At 47.7% G+C, this 17615-nt stretch overlaps 2 protein-coding genes across 2 annotated transcripts; one reads left to right on the top strand and one right to left on the bottom strand.

Annotated features, from left to right (window-relative positions):
* stk24b (serine/threonine kinase 24b (STE20 homolog, yeast)) lies at positions 1–11105 on the bottom strand. Its single transcript, XM_028981390.1, has 11 exons — positions 10883–11105; positions 8845–9075; positions 5075–5131; positions 4714–4822; positions 2793–2950; positions 1916–2101; positions 1698–1843; positions 1337–1466; positions 1198–1266; positions 931–1067; positions 1–507 (listed from the first exon to the last, which is right to left on the bottom strand). Exons 1-11 carry the CDS (start codon positions 10922–10924, stop codon positions 474–476), a joined length of 1299 nt encoding a protein of 432 aa, XP_028837223.1. The 5' UTR covers positions 10925–11105; the 3' UTR covers positions 1–473.
* Positions 11106–11566: 461 nt separating this feature from the next.
* psmd14 (proteasome 26S subunit, non-ATPase 14) lies at positions 11567–16834 on the top strand. The gene is made up of 11 exons (XM_028980505.1): positions 11567–11788; positions 12071–12122; positions 13091–13162; positions 13243–13362; positions 14320–14390; positions 14558–14708; positions 15499–15606; positions 16034–16108; positions 16192–16317; positions 16402–16464; positions 16637–16834. Exons 2-11 carry the CDS (start codon positions 12075–12077, stop codon positions 16733–16735), a joined length of 933 nt encoding a protein of 310 aa, XP_028836338.1. The 5' UTR covers positions 11567–11788; positions 12071–12074; the 3' UTR covers positions 16736–16834.
* The last annotated feature ends 781 nt before the right edge of the window (positions 16835–17615 follow it).

Here is a 17615-nt window from a genome sequence, read left to right on the forward strand (position 1 = left end):
TGAAGAATCATCTCTTTTATTTTCAACTTTTATTAAAATTAAAAGACAAAAGAATGTACATTTGATAAAAAGACAAGGCAACGGCCGTTCAAAATGACAGAATTTTTAAATATTTGTCTTTCTTCTTCTAACAATATCTACAAAAGCTCCTCGGCCTCTGCGGCATACAGTGACTCGTTTCTGCAAAACCGGAGCCTATTTACACATCTGTACACATCTGTACACATCTGTACCCGAGCCGCTGCAGCCCCACCGTCACCACGGTTACCTGAGTTTTCAGTAAGAACGCCGCAATCTCCATCACGCGGTGAGGGGACACACGTACACACATCCACACAGCATGGTCTCTCTCGCTCATGCACACATTACATGACCCCAGAGAAGCAGGACAGGAGGACTTTCAGGAGCTCTCCTTCAGTCTGCTGGGGCGGGGCGGGGCGGGCGGGCGGGGCCGACGTGAGGATCAGTTCTGGCTAAGAAGGCGACGATGTTCTTGGCCTGGAGAACCTGCAGGACAGGGTGGAGATCGTTACGTTCCGGTCATCGGTGTGTAGGACCGTAGGGCGGGGTGTGTGGGCGTGTACGCGGGGGGTCCGTGTGTGTAGACGTGTACGCGGGGGGTCGGGGTGTGTGTGTGTGTGTGTGTGTGTGTGTGTAGACGTGTACGCGGGGGGTCGGGGCGTGTGGGTGTGGGCGTGTACGCGGGGGGTCCGTGTGTGTAGACGTGTACGCGGGGGGTCGGGGTGTGTGTGTGTGTGTGTGTGTGTAGACGTGTACGCGGGGGGTCGGGGTGTGTGTGTGTGTGTGTGTGTGTGTGTGTGTGTGGGCGCGTACGCGGGGGGTCGGGTCGGGGCGTGTGTGTGTGTGTGTGTGTGTGTGTGTGTGGGCGTGTACGCGGGGGGTCGGGTCAGGGCGGGTGCACATGGGTACCTCTGCAGTCTCTGGACAAGGTGCGTCACCATGGCGTCCGAGATCCCAGGACACGCCTCCTCGGCCAGGAACATGGCTGCTCTGAGCTCGTGCAGGGTGTCGGGTTTGACAGAAGACGCATCGCCTCTTTCATGCAGCTGTGGACACGAGCAGAACACGGTTCATTTCATATTATTCCCCTCGCCAGGACCAGGACGGCTGCCTTTATATGATCGTGTTACAGGACGTGCACCGCCAGTCACGTGACAGGACCGGACGCTGGCGTACCTCAGAGAAGGCGGGAGATATGATGGAGGACAGGCTCTGAGATAAAGGCCTCTTGGGGACGTCCTCCGCCTGCAGAAAGAAGGGGAGTTAGGACAGCAGGAGACGCCTCTACAGGACCGGAGTTGGACTCGTCGGGTACCTGCTCCATCTCCACCGCCTCAGCCTGACTCGCCCCATTCTGCAGCTTCTTGGGGTCTTTCTCCCGCATGGTGAAGATCCAGTCATCGTTCCCGAAGCCACTCCCCCCTGACGCCTGTCCATCAGGCTCCCTGCGCAGCGAGCGAGCGAGAGGAGAGAGAGAGAGGTGCATCACAGCAGGCGTGTGTGTGTGTGTGTGTGTGTGTGTGTGTGTGTGTGTGCGTGCGTTTTCTAACACACGTTCATACATGGAGGACAGAGAATCAGAAACAGGCATGAGAGGTCGGTGAGGAGAAGATGGGTAAAGGAAAAACCAGGAAGTAGAGGGTGAAAGAGAAAATCTGTCCAGTCGTGTGACGTACGAGTCGGACTCGTCGGAGCTGGACTCCTCCCTCGACTGCTCCGCCTTCCACCGCTTATATCGGTCAATCAGCTCGGTCAGGTAGGAGGTCTTCTTAGCATGGCGCACAATGAGCTTGTGCTTCAGCAGCTCTTTGGCTGTGGGCCTCTGGAGAAGACAGTGGAATGGAGGGAATTAACAGGGTGACGGAAATAAAATGAAAAATGGCGCAGCACTCACAAAACTGGGCTCCTTGTTGAGACACGCCTCCACGAACTCCTTCAGCGCCTTGCTGTAGTTGCCCTCCAGCGTGGGCGGGTTGTTCTTCGGGATGAGGAACAGCACCTTCATGGGGTGCAGGTCCGAGTGGGGCGGCTCGCCTCTGGCCAGCTCTATCGCCGTGATGCCCAGGGACCAGATGTCCGCCTGCAAGCAGAGACGCCACATTCGTACTCCCGCACTCGTCCTCCTCCAGTCTCTACACTCCCAACCATTAGACACGTCGTGGAGGAATAATCCAGATGATTTTACAGGAATTAAACTGCACACTCACACATTACATGAAGAAAGAAGATTTTCAGACATCTACAGGCAACACAGCTGCCAAAATACTGAGGTGACAGTAAAAGTGACAAGTGAAGTGACGTGATTGTCATAGTGAGACACAGCAGCACAGCATCACAGCACGTGGTGAAACGTGTCCTCTGTATTTAACCGTCACCCTTGGTGAGCAGTGGACACCATGACAGGCGCCTGGGCAGCAGTGTGTGGGGACGGGACCTTCATCAAGGGGACCTCAGTGGCACCTTGGCGGCTCGGGATTCGAACCGGCAACCTTCTGATTACGGGGCGGCTTCCTTCACCTTCGCCAGGCCACCGCGGGCCCAGAAGAATTTTGAATATTGCCACTGCTGTACTGTAAAATTACGGGTGGACGCAGGAGAAAAACGTGCCATGAAACCTCTCCGTAGAGGGACACGGATGTCCATCCAGGCGTCCGAGCGTCAAATAAACGCTCAACACTGGTCTTGCACGCGTGCTCAAGCGCGTCCAACATGGCGCATGATGGAAATTGTGTTGTGATGGCGAAACTGAAGTGGACGGTCATGGTCCTCACCTTGAAGTCGTACGCAGACTGCTTGATGACCTCCGGCGCCATCCAGAAGGGCGTCCCCACGAACGTGTTCCTCTTGATCTGCGTGTCCGTCAGCTGCCCCGCCACGCCGAAGTCGGCCAGCTTCACCTCGCCCTGCTCCGACAGCAGCACGTTCGCCGCTGCAGGGGACATTACACCTCAAGACCACGTCCCAAAAGTGTCTTTTGTCTTGTCATGCCATCTGTGTGGTGAGATATTCTAAGGTATTTGGTCGCCTTGCAATAATTAGTCAACAATTAAAACACTCGCTAAAGAATTTGATTATTGATCATTGTTACCATAAAGGGTTATAAAGGGTTATAAAGGGATAGTTGTTCACATTGATCACACATGGAAATGTAGATACATCATGATACATCAATAATCGAAGGATTGATGATTGTAATCAAGTCGAATTATGAGACCTCTACTGTCCCCACATCACCACCAACAGTGACACAGAACCAGACACCGAAACGTCCTCATTTCATCACGTTATAGTCGTGGCATTAACTCGATTTCAGGCGATTTCTGATGGATTTAAGAGACTCTTGATGAGCGTATGGTTACATGTAAATAAAAAGTCATCTTTCAAAGCAATTCATATTGTGTTGGCTGGTCTATGGTAACAGCAAACCAGAAGTCTGAATATCTTCTGAGGGTATTAAGACCTAATATTTGCAACTTCCTTGTTTCTTTTTAGCCTGCATTAGATTTAATTAGATCAGATGAATATATATGACCTGTTTATTTTAGCATGATCATTTCATATATAAATTTTTAATAGCTAATAATAATAATAATTTAAAAAGCATTTCTCTAGGGAAATGTTATATCGCAAAAGAAGTATCGTTATCGCAATAACAACAATATCACATAATTTCCCTATATCGTGCAGCCCTATACTACATGCAACGAAATCCTGATGCGTACGGTGTTCAGAGGACGTTCCTTTACAACGTCCGTCTGGACGAGGGCGGCGCTGTACTCAGATCAGGCCGCCTCGGACCTTATGACATAATCCATTATGTTCCACACTGCATCCGTGCATCGATTATACGATTCATTTCAACACCCCTCCTGCCCGACACGCCAACGTCGGTTCTTGGTGGTCACCAGAAGAGCACCCCTCCCCATTACCCATTACTCACTAGCTCCAGCTCAAAACAGGAGATACCACCATCACCAGCCCACATGGCTCAGTCCACCGAACATTCCTGTCCTCTAGTACAAAAAAGTTGTGGAACACAGTTGTGGAACAGCTTGCCTGTCAGTGTCCGGGACTCAGACTCAGTGTCAGTGTTTAAATCCAAACTGAAAACACATCTGTTTTCTCTGGTCTTCTGTTTAAGTCCCAGACACAGCGTCAATTATAAAGTCCAGTTTATCACACAGTCCCCTTGTTAGACACAAAGTTAAATTCACCCTAGTTAGGCTGTCCTAGTTAGGGTACCGGGCCGCTGTAGCACCAATATACCACTATAACCACATATTTCAGTATCGGTCGTACAGTGCCACCGTCTGCCGCTGCTTCTGTTTGTTTTTCTCCGAGACACGGAATCAAGCGTCCAGACTACTGGCAGACCCCAGTGATCAGACCAGCAAATAAATCCTGGTTCCTGACAACTGCTTTACAAGGACAAACCATGAAACAAACCAGAGAGTCACCACAGCCACCACCACCATTACAACTACAGCTTCAGGGCTCTTCAAATGGACCAGTAACGTCATTATGGACACGTAATCTAGACCATGACACTGGACTAAAACCTACTCTGCACTGTCCAGGACCTCCAAACATGGACAGATGCTCTTTACTACACTGTGGACTTCTCCACCTTTGTTAAATGTCGACTATAACTTTACTCGTGCCAAAACGCTCCGAACGTTGAGGTGTCCACACCTTTGATGTCCCTGTGGATCTTCTTCTCAGAGTGCAGGTACTCCAGGCCCTTGAGGATCTCTCTGAGGATGGTGGCGATCTGAATCTCGTCCAGAGCTCCTGGCTCCAGCTGAAACACAATCATATCATAACTTACTGGAAAATATCAATACAGAAATATATTGCAATATATTTCTAGGCCTAATCTTGCGAATGTTAGATGGCACTCCTGTAGATGGCGCTGTACAGCTGGGTACTTTTAAATACTGCCTGGCATTTCAGGATCCCAGCATCCTGTATTTCAGCTATAAATGTGGATACGGTGATGTTCTTCTCCAAATCTGACTTTAAAGTAAAACATCCCACATGCAGCTTGACATACCAGGTCCAGAGCTGATCCTCCACCCAGGTATTCCATGATGATCCACAACTTTGTGTCCTGAAACAGAGAGATGGGTGAGACCTGCAGCTCCATGAGCCAAAACCCCAACCCGGCACGTCGCTTTTGATCCGGCAACATTTGGGATTAGCGGCAGTTTGAGGAGGCGGGAAACAGAACTATCCGGCATCACGTCACATGCTCTGTGTGTGTAGGTGTGTGTAGGTGTGTGTTTAAGCAGGTAAACGCCACCGTAAAACAGCAGAAAACAGTTTTACTCAATGGTTTCAAATTCGTACGTCCCTGTTTCCTTCCAGCAAAATACTGATTACAGTAGAACAAATATGATACTCTGACATTTCAGTATTTTATTGTATTGTGAGATTTGCTGTGATTCCAAACTAAAGGGTGATTAAACCAAAATGCAAAAAAGTGCACTTTAACATGTCCTAATATTTAAGATGGGTATCGATATAGGGACATCATAAAAACTGTATTTCTGTATACAAATTTAGTCCACGACAAGTACAACCTGCACATCACACTTGTCCATAATTCTGACTAGGGCTGCACGATTTGGGGAAAAAGACATATTGCGATTATTGAGATCAATATTGTGATATGCGATTGCGATATGATAAAGGGCACTTGCTTGTATATCAATGAAAAGTCGCATACAAATTACTAATAGTGAAATGTTTAATTTCAAAGTGAAACATACAAACTACTTAAAACAACTTGAAATGCCCAGTGCTTTCAAAATACATTCTACAAAATTAAATAATCACAAAAAAGTCTTCACTTTAAAAAACATTACTGTCGAACGACAAATCCTGGTAAGGCTAAACAACTGTTTTGACTATATTTGGCCATTATAAAATCCCGTATTATAGTTCTTACGTTTAGCCAAAACTTTGTTTGGAGGCTTACTTGAACACCGGAATGCATAACTTCGCTAGCTTAGCCTAGCTTAGCTAAGGTTAAGACTTATAAAACGGGATTTTATAATGGCCAAATATATTCAAAACAATTGTCCAGCCTTACCTATGAAATGTAATCCCCCGGGATCTGGTTTGGAGCGTACAGCGGTTTTGTCCAGCCCCAAGCATCACAAGAGTGAGGCATTTTTATGCACTTCTCTCCATAGACATGTATATGCTTCACACCACAGCAGAGCCTATTGCAATATGGCGGCGACATTGACGTACCTGTACCCATATGTCTATGTGAGTCACGAATCTGAGGTCACCATGGAACCGAATCGAAAGTCATTTGACCAAACACGTCACATTTAAATCGCAGCTTTTTGCATTCATGTAATCGCACAGACTGACATCGCGATTACGATTGCGATTAGATTAATCGTGCAGCACTGGTTCTGACCACTTCTCACTGTCCCCAAATGTAGGACCGAACAGCACAGGACGTCCTTTCTACTGTTGACTGTACAACTCTTCCTCGTTGCAGTTTATTACTCATCATGTGACTGAATGCTTATATTCACCCTCTTATTACATGCCGCTGCCATAAAGTCACTCTTCATAACTACTATAATTAAGTAATAAATTCAACTACTAATTAGTGCTGCACGATTAATCTAATCGCAATCGTAATCGCGATGTCAGTCTGTGCGATTACATGAACGCAAAAAACTGCGATTTAAATGATTAGTACATGGATTGGATCGGCAACATATCCGATCCATTCTCTCATCCTCAAAGTTTGCGAATCTCACTTCAGTCGGATGTGACGTGTTTGGTCACATGACTTTCAATTCGGAGACATATGGTTAGACGCCGCATGACGCGCTGCATCGTACGTCAACGTCGCCGCCATATTGCGAGAGGCTCTGCTGTGGTGTGAAGCATATACATGTCTATGGAGAGAAGTGCATAAAAATGCCTCACTCTTGCGCTGCTTGGAGCTGTACAAACCGCTGTACGCTCCAAACCAGATCCCGGGGGATTACATTTCATAGGTAAGGCTGGACAATTGTTTTTAATATATTTGGCCATTATAAAATCCCGTTTTATAAGTCTTAACCTTAGCTAAGATAGGCTAAGCTAGCGAAGCTATGCATTCCTGTGTTCAAGTCAGCCTCCAAACAGCGTTTTGGATAAACGTAGGAATTAACTATTTAGACTGCTCTTAGCTGTTTAGTTAACTTTTCTCAAACTTTGAAGGTTTCCTAAAGAAATTCACCTCAGTTTACAAATCTTAACCTTAGCTAAGCTAGCAAAGCTATGCATCCCTGTGTTCAAGTCAGCCTCCATACAACGTTTCGGTTAAACGTAAGAACTATAATACAGGATTTTATAATGGCCAAATATAATCAAAACAGTTGTTTAGCCTTACCAGGGTTTGTCGTTCGACAGTAATGAGTTTTTTGTGATTTATTTAATTTTGTAGAAAATTGCATTTTGAAAGCACTGGGCATTTCAGGTTGTTATAAGTAGTTTGTATGTTTCACTTTGAAATTAAACATTTCACTATTAGTTTGTGACTTTTCATTGATATACAAGCAAGTGTCCTTTATCATATCGCAATCGCATATCGCAATATTGATCTCAATAATCGCAATATGTCTTTTTCCCCAAATCGTGCAGCCCTACTACTAATCATCATTCAGGAATACTACAGGTGGTGTTTTTCTTATTCCTGTTGCACTGAGCAGCATCAGGAAACCATCATCCACCAACACCACAACCAACTACGAAAGTCAGAACTAGAACCAAACCCAGAAGTAGACATGTGACGCCTGCCTCCACCAGCCACAACTAACTAGAACCAAACCCAGAAGTAGACACGTGACGCCCGCCTCCACCAGCCACAAACACCCTCAACTAACTAGAACCAAACCCAGAAGTAGACACGTAACGCCCGCCTCCACCAGCCACAACTAACTAGAACCAAACCCAGAAGTAGACACGTGACGCCCGCCTCCACCAGCCACAAACACCCTCAACTAACTAGAACCAAACCCAGAAGTAGACACGTAACGCCCGCCTCCACCAGCCACAACTAACTAGAACCAAACCCAGAAGTAGACACGTGACGCCCGCCTCCACCAGCCACAACTAACTAGAACCAGACCCAGAAGTAGACAAGTGACGCCCGCCTCCAACCAGCCACAACTAACTAGAACCAAACCCAGAAGTAGACACGTAACGCCCGCCTCCACCAGCTACAAACACCAACAACTAACTAGAACCAAACCAAGAAGTAGACACGTAACGCCCGCTTCCACCAGCCACCAACACCCACAACTAACTAGAACCAGACCCAGAAGTAGACACGTAACGGCCGCCTCCACCAGCCACCACTAACTAGAACCAAACCCAGAAGTAGACACGTGACGCCCGCCTCCACCAGCCACCAACAGACACAACTAACTAGAACCAGACCCAGAAGTGGACACGTAACGCCCTCCTCCACCAGCCATCAAACACCCACAGCTAACTAGAACCAGACCCAGAAGTAGACACGTAACGCCCGCCTCCACCAGCCATCAAACACCCACAGCTAACTAGAACCAGACCCAGAAATGGACATGTGACGCCCGCCTCCACCAGCCACAACTAACTAGAACCAGACCCAGAAGTAGACACGTGACGCCCGCCTCCACCAGCCATCAAACACCCACAACTAACTAGAACCAGACCCAGAAGTAGACATGTGATGCCCGCCTCCACCCGCCACAACTAACTAGAACCAAACCCAGAAATAGACACGTGACGCCCGCCTCCACCCCTCCCCAGGCAGCGGCCACTCACTTTCAGGAACGAGCCGTAGTATTTGGTGACGAAGGGACTGTCGCACTGACTGAGGACTGTGATCTCCTGCTGAATGTCCTCGATTTCATCCTCCGCCTCCTCCAGGTCGATGATTTTGATGGCCACCACTTTCTGGGTGCGATTGTCGATGCCTTTGAACACCTCACCAAACGAGCCTTTTCCAATCCTCTCCAGCTTGGTGAACAGTTCTTCTGGGTCCGCCTTCAGGTTCTGCAAGGAGAGGAGCTTAGCTGGTTAAGCAGTGACTGAAGATCTTGGTGTCAATTGTTGGCCAAGTTTAAACTTGATATTTTCTGATTCTCTGGTAAAGGGGAAACTGGGTAAATCCCAGCATGCTTCATCACTCCTGCCAGATGGAGACCTGTGACCTTCACGATTATCATGTCACTGCATTAATTCACATTTTTTATATCAGCCAGCGAGATGTCCGAACCAGGCGTTTTCTGGCGTTCGTGGCGTACGGTGAGCGCGGACTGAACACAGGTTGCAGGTTCAAATCCTGAACCACCAAGGCTCCACTTCTGCCTGGGGCGGTGTCACACACAAGCAACTTCGGGGTGTGGTTTTAGTTAGTTGGGGGTGTTGGTGGCTGGTGGAGGCGGGCGTCACGAGGCCCCCACCCCCCACAGATATAACGCCCCACAGATGCAACGCCCCCACCCCCTACAGATGCAACGCCCCACAGATATAACCGGACTTTTATACCATGTACGACTGTAAAAAGGAGCGAACAAAGAAAGTAAGATTTTATTTTATCATCTTTTATGTTCTTCACGTTCCAGACCAGAGCTTCTGTCTTCTCACCTTCACAGCTCCTATGCAAAATGCCTGTTTATGGAGCTGCCCTGTTTATAGTTATTTTTCCAAATAAGCAGGTAAATGGATGTTCAGTTTTCATATATTAAATTTAAAATTTTAAGTATTTTAAGTATCTCGAACAAGACGGAGGTGAGATGTCTGGTCCTAATTATCCCTTCTACACAATTTACATTTCTCACATCAGTGTACAAGTACGGAAAACTAAAATTTTCATGACCGTACGTTCTCTGAAATTTCAAATTCTTAAATTGACCAAAATGAAAACCATGAAAAGCTGAACTTAAACGACAGTGTTTCGGAGCCATCAGAGATATCAACTTTTCCAGGTTTTAATGGCCGTAAGAACCCTGGACACCGCCACAGTTCTGGGTTCTCCACCGTTACAGGGTACGTAGGAACACGCCAGAGTTTAAACGCTGGAACTTTTTACGATTTCTGCGGCAGAATTCCAGCTACATTCGCCCGCAACCTGGAGAAATTACAAGGCAGGTGTGCATGGTGGTGTGGAACAGGGCCGCTGTAGCTCAGTGTCGCCTCCTCAGGAACACGGTGGTACTGCAGGACCGATGTTCTTCATTACAGAAGACACACCTTCAAATGCTTCACTGAAGTCAGCAGTGAGTTCACAGAACTTTCTATCTTCTCTTCCTCATTAAACTAAGAGCCAGAAAAGCATGTACGTCTGTAACTGATCCCAGTACAGCCGCTCTCCCGGGAATAAGGTCATATAAATTCATTTTGCGCCTTGTAAATCCTGTAAATCATGCACTTTCACACCCTCAGATAACGGGCTTCGGTCTGGAACGTTCCAGCAGGAGGAAGAGCAGATTTACATTTACAGCATTTATCCAGAGCGTCTTACGAGCAGTAGTTACAGGGACAGTCCCCCCCGGAGACACTCAGGGTTAAGTGTCCTGCTCTGGGACACGATGGTAGTAAGTGGGATTTGAACCTGGGTCTTCTGGTTCACAGGCGAGTGTGTTTCCCTCTAGGCTACTACCACCCTAGATTAATTATTCACCATTTTCACAGCGATTTTAAAACCACTTCTCAGACACGCGTGACTTTGTGAGCTTCTTGTCGAATGAGATCTATGAAGATCTGTCCCTGTCAAGATCTGTCAACTTGATGAATGAAATATCTGTGACGTGAGAAGAACCCCGGAGGTCCAGCAGGCCACCAGACGGGCTCGACCCACCTGCATGCCCGGCAGACCGGCCTGCGCCGGAGACCGGGCCATGGCGCCGCCGACGACGAAGCTTCGGGCCGCTTAGTGCAGCGAACTCCGACGGCCGGCAGAGCGCTTCATGGGCGGTTCCGGGCGCACGGCTGGGTCGTCGCAGGGTCCGAACGAACATCCGCGTCGCGGGGCCCGATGACTACGTTGCCGCGCTCTCCGCCATCTTGTCGCGATGATGCGCCCGTCCTGCAGGGGGCGCCGCCCGCCGCACTTCCGGCTCGATTTATTCTTCTGCTAGAACTTTACTTCGTAATGTGACAACGTTTATATTCAAAATACTACGGTTTTATTTTCGTAACGCATCATGTTTCCAGTTTTGTACTCAATATTGTTCTTAGAATTCTAGGCATTTTTTTTATTCCAGTAATACTTTGTTTTTGCAATGGTCCAGGGTCGTTATTCCCTTTAAAGCAGCTCATGAGGATATTTTATGTGATGTGGTTGTCATTGTGAGACACTGCAGCACAGCACACGGTGAAACGTGTCCTCTGTATTTAACCATCACCCTTGGTGAGCAGTGGGCACCATGACAGGGTCCCGGGGAGCAGTGTGTGGGGACGGGACCTCCGTGGCACCTTGGCGGCAAGCTTCTGATTACGGGGCCGCTTCCTTAACCGCTAGCTCGCCACTGTTATTATTATTATTATTGTTGCGGTTGTTGTTATTATTCTGATTATTGTTATGATTATTATTACTAAAATTAGTAGTAGTATCGATCATGGACAATAGCAGCCTGGCGCGCCGGAAGTAGTTGGCTGTGCGCCGGAAGTCGAGTTCTTGCTGACACATTGTACACACGCTAAAGGCGCAGCTGCGGCGGACGGACGGACGGCTTCGTTTTCGCGTTTCACATCGTTACTGCAGGTAATTGGTCCAGATTATGGGCCGCGGGGTCGACGTGTGTGTCCAGGGTCTCTGTTTCACGGCTCCTGCGCCAGTTTCGCTGCCGCAGTTAGCGTAGTTAGCTTCCGGCTAAATGCTTATTTAGCTGTAAGTGACTGGCAGGCGTGATGATGAATTAAACGTCCATTTGCTGACCAACATGATGTCCTTCATGCCAATAATGACAGTCACTTTCACCACAGATGGACTGTTGTTGGATATAATTGGTTGAAAGCGGTTGTCTTGCTTATTCTGCTTCTTTAGAACCATGGACCGGCTGTTGCGGCTCGGAGGTGGGATGCCTGGTCTGGGGCAGGTAAGGAATTTTAACGCGTTTTATAATCTGCTGGAACGTTCCAGACCGAAGGCCCGTTACCTGAGGCTGTGAAAGTGCATGGTTTACAGGATTTACAAGGCGCTAATTTTATTTAGATCACATTATTCCCGGGAGAGCGGCTGTACTGGGATCAGTTACAGACCTACATGCTTTTCTTTAGTGATGTAGGATTCACTGTTTCGCTCACATACAAAAAAAACAGCAAATGACATGTTTGATTATAATACTTTTTTTATTATTTAAATTTGTATTGATTTTATAATTACATAATTATCATTGCAAAATGAGGTTATTATGATATCAGTATTTAACAACATGAATTAATCTAAAGCGTAGCATGTTTTAGCATATGGTGGCAAGATTTCTATGCTGAACATTTAAATGTTTAAAATCCCACCAAAATGTCCCTTTAAAACAGAAGAGCACAAAGACCCAGGTTCAAACCCCACTTACTACCATCATGTCCATGAGCAAGACACCTAACCCTGAGTGTCTCCAGGGGGGGACTCTTCCTGTAAATACTGCTTATAAGGGAATCCGGTAAATGTAAAATATTAGGGATGTTAGAAAATATCAATATCAAATCTAGTCTAAGTTCTAGTCTTCTGGTTGAATTATTAATGTCATTTGATCCACACATATTGTACACAGCATGTTGTATATCAGCTCTGTTTTTATGTTTTCGGTGAACAATATGTACAGTATCAGAAAATATCGTGATTTGTGTCATGAGATATAAAATGTCTAGGATCCTTGTTGGTAGACTCTGCCTTTGTATGTGTGCTTTCGGTTTAGCTGAAGTAACCTTTACAGAGAACCCTGTATGGATGTCGTACCGGCAGATTAGATGAGACGGCAAGCTGTCTAATGTAAAAGTTGGCTTCTCTTCAGTATAATTTGTTGTGGGGTTTTGCATGCACATTTCTTATTGTGTCTGTCCACCACAGGGTCCTCCAACAGACGCTCCAGCTGTGGACACGGCAGAGCAGGTCTACATCTCCTCACTGGCCCTGCTGAAGGTGAGAGCACAGCAGGTTTCTCTGGCCTTTACCAAAATTAGCTTCAGTATCGTTGACCGGTCTCACACTTCTGAGTTTAGATGCTGAAACACGGCCGGGCTGGTGTCCCCATGGAGGTGATGGGCCTGATGCTGGGGGAGTTCGTGGATGACTACACCGTGCGTGTGATTGATGTGTTCGCCATGCCTCAGTCTGGAACGGTGAGAGACATGTTCATATCTTTACTCTTAATGTTGATAACCTGCATGTTGGTGTTGGTAGTGGGCGTGGTCACGTTCAATAGGAATTAAAGCGCCTGATAACCTGCATGCTGGTGTTGGTAGTGGGTGTGGTCACGTTCAATAGGAATTAAAGCGCCTGATAACCTGCATGTTGGTGTTGGTAGTGGGCGTGGTCACGTTCAATAGGAATTAAAGCGCCTGATAACCTGCGTGTTGGTAGTGGGCGTGGTCACGTTCAGTAGGAATTAAAGCACCTGATAACCTGCATGTTGGTGTAGGTAGTGGGCGGGGTCACGTTCACTAGGAATTAAAGCGCCTGATAACCTGCATGTTGGTGTTGGTAGTGGGTGTGGTCACGTTCAATAGGAATTAAAGCGCCTGATAACCTGCATGTTGGTGTTGGTAGTGGGCGTGGTCACGTTCAATAGGAATTAAAGCGCCTGATAACCTGCGTGTTGGTAGTGGGCGTGGTCACGTTCAATAGGAATTAAAGCGCCTGATAACCTGCATGTTGGTGTTGGTAGTGGGCGTGGTCACGTTTGTGTATAAGGGTTATTAGGAGTGTGGAAAACGGAGAAGAAAGGGAGGAGATTGATGCTGGGCGTGTCACTTAGTGACAGGATGTGTTTAAATACTCCATAATGAACCTACAGTCTCCTCCCCCTTTTAAAAACTTTGTTTATAAAACAATATTTAAGTAAATTTTCTGGGTGTTGGCCACCAACATAAAGATCTGGGCGGGTTCCTCCTCCACAACATACAGATGAGCAGCATCTGGCAGCCACTTCTAGTTGTCTTCACGTGACTGACTCCTCATATGCTTCATCTTACAAAGCAAGAGGGGGGACAAGCGTCTGTCCGGCAACTTCTCCTGTAAGATTGTTGTTCAGAGACTAATTTAGGATTTAATAAGCGGAAGTGCTGTTCCATTCACAGGGTGTGAGCGTGGAGGCGGTCGATCCAGTTTTCCAGGCCAAGATGCTGGACATGCTGAAACAGACAGGAAGGTGCGTCCCCTACACCCGCCGTCCTCTTTATTTCCTGTCTTTACTTCACTCTCCCATCACTCCGAGTTCTGGTGTGTGAAGTGTGGTGTGTCTGGTCGGTGTTCCGTACGTTAATGATGGGGTTTTTATCGCTGTCTACATGTGATGTGGGCGGTTCTGTGCTCCAGGCCTGAGATGGTGGTCGGCTGGTACCACAGTCACCCTGGGTTCGGCTGCTGGTTGTCGGGCGTCGACATCAACACCCAGCAGAGCTTCGAGGCGCTGTCGGAGCGCGCTGTCGCCGTGGTGGTGGACCCCATCCAGAGCGTCAAGGGGAAGGTACGTGTCCCCCGTCCTCCTCATGTACGGCTGGGCTTCGCCATGGTGAAAGGTGAAATGTGTCCTCTGCTGTAGAAAGACGCTCCAACGTTCATTCTGCAGCACCAAGCTTGCTAGGAAAGGTGAAAACGAAGCTCGGTCTACGAATATCAGATGAACGTGGATCAACGTTTACAGGAAGTGCTTCAAAGTCGTCACCATCAAACCGAGCAGCACAACACATGTAGAAAGCGCTGGGAGAACCGCCAGGGGCGAAGTTCTATTAAGTCAGGCAGTGAGTGTTGAAGGAAGATGACCATGAGAACGACCGCCCCTCTCCGCGTGTTATAATTATGTAATTACACGCATGTCGGCTGTTTGTGCCTCACTCATGCCCACCGCGTTTCACCAGGGGACGAAGCGGGACTCGAACTGTCTTTATTCCGGGACGTCGACATCTGCAGTACGTAGCCGAGCATTAACGGTCTGGACGACCAGACGTCTCCACCACCAAATTAAAATCTGGTCACCGTGTACTGAGTTTTTCCTAAATACAAAACTGTGGCTTGCTGTTACGCTCCATTATGATCATATTTCACCGATTTAAAGTCTCGCAAAAATAACATCGCTGATGTTTCTCTACAAAACTGTTCAGTTATTTTGCAAACGAGAGCAGTTGCCAAAAAGCATAATAACATGTAAGATGTTAGAAAAGGATTGTACATGTTACCTGTCGGCGATGGGAGTGGAAGTGACATTTTATGTCCTCCTGTGCTCATTTGCTCATATTGCCATTTTTCTTTTGCTGCAGGTAGTCATCGATGCCTTCAGACTGATCAACGCCAACATGATGGTCCTGGGACATGAGCCCAGGCAAACGACCTCTAACCTGGGCCACCTGAACAAGCCCTCCATCCAGGTGCTGAATATGAAATGTGAAAATGTGACCTTGTGAGATGATTTCACATTAATACGAGTTCCCCGAGCCTGTCTGTGGCTAGAAATGGCGATAGCTGTAAAGAGGGTTTAGTTCATTCTGCTTCACCGTTCAGAAAGCAGCAGCTCAGATGGAATTTGTCCCCTTAGGACGTCATTTGTGGTTGGTGAATGGTGTTGGCCCCGCCTCTCTCCTCCTCATTAGCATTTAAAGCTACAGGCGGTGAAATCTCACTGTGGGACTGGATCAAAGCGACTAATTATTTGAATGCAGCATTAGGAGACACTAAGACCCCCGTGTGTCAGGGGACTTTAAAATCCCTGTTTGTCTTTGTTGCGTTAGTTGTATGCACTGTTGCTGCTCTGATTGTTAATTGATGATAAATATTCATAATTTGTAATATTTCCAGGCTCTGATTCATGGTTTGAACAGACATTACTATTCAATCACCATCAACTATAGGAAGAACGAGCTGGAGCAAAAGGTGGGACTTCCTGGTCTCCTGTAAATGAATTCTTCTGATTTGAGCTAATTGCTGACCATAACGGGAATGAGCACTGTGTGCAGATGTTACTGAATCTTCATAAGAAGAGCTGGATGGAGGGCCTGACTCTACAGGACTACAGCGATCACTGCAAGCTCAACGAGACCACCGTCAAGGAGATGCTGGAACTCACCAAGAACTACAACAAGGTACCCGCCGCGCACTGCTGTATGTAGCCCGTATGGTGTGGAGTTGGAATAAACGTTCATCATGCTGCTACCACCGCGTTTCAGGCTGTGGAGGAGGAGGACAAAATGACGCCTGAGCAGTTAGCCATCAAGAACGTAGGCAAACAGGTATGGACCGTAGTCCGGCGCTGATACGAATTCTAAACCAGTTAAATGGACAACCCGCTACTAATCCGAGCCTAATGGAGGTCAGGGGTCAACCCTGCTTAGTGTGTGCCGGGGTTTTGTGGTAATTTTCTCTTTCTCTCCCTCCCTCCCTCCATCCTTCTCTTTCTTACAGGATCCTAAAAGACACCTGGAGGAGCACGTGGACGTCCTCATGACTACCAATATCGTGCAGTGCCTGGCTGCCATGTTGGACACAGTAGTTTTTCAATAAATCTCGCCTGTTCTGATGTTTGAGTGAATGTTCATGTTTGAAGTCTGTCTTTTAAAAAAAAAAAAAAAAATTAATAAAACTTGTATTTAAAAACTGTAACTGCGACTCCTGTGTCACTGACCTCATGTACAGCATCATATAATAAATACATTCTGATTTCTGCTATAAACCGATCTTCAGAAGCAGCAGCGTGCTGCCTGCCGCTGGTGACACCCTAGGGACACGCTTTCCATGGATCTGAACATGTTCTCCTGCGCTGTCACGGTCGAACCAGGCTCGGGTTCCACAGGTTCCTGACTAGATGATCGCCACCAAGGCGGTCCTTTCTGCCCGGCCAGGCTCGGGTTCGACAGGTTCCTGACGAGATGATCGGCACCAAGGCGGGCCTTTCTGCCCGGCCAGGCTCGGGTTCCACAGGTTCCTGACGAGATGATCGCCACCAAGGCGGGCCTTTCTGCCCGGCCAGGCTCGGGTTCCACACGAGATGATCACCATGACACATTATTCTATTTAATGATATCTTTGTACGTGGTTGCGTGACCCCGACCCCTTCCTCCAGGAGCCCGGACCACAGCTGCAGACGGGACCTTTTCGGGCTGGAGACCCTGTCACCGGCCTGGTGACGAGAGACACGAGCAGAAGAAGGCAGCAGATATTAAAACTGTCAATTGTGGAGGAAAAATTTATAAAAACATATAAATTAAAGTACTTGTCGTTTATGTCGTAATGTGAGTGTTACGCCCCCGGACGTACGCTCCCACGTGTTCTGTTACGCCCCCGGACGTACGCTCCCACCTGTTCTGTTACGCCCCCGGACGTACGCTCCCACCTGTTCTGTTACGCCCCCGGACGTACGCTCCCACCTGTTCTGTTACGCCCC

The sequence above is a fragment of the Denticeps clupeoides genome, chromosome 5 (assembly GCF_900700375.1).
Source record: "Denticeps clupeoides chromosome 5, fDenClu1.1, whole genome shotgun sequence".
Lineage (NCBI taxonomy): Eukaryota > Metazoa > Chordata > Actinopteri > Clupeiformes > Denticipitidae > Denticeps > Denticeps clupeoides.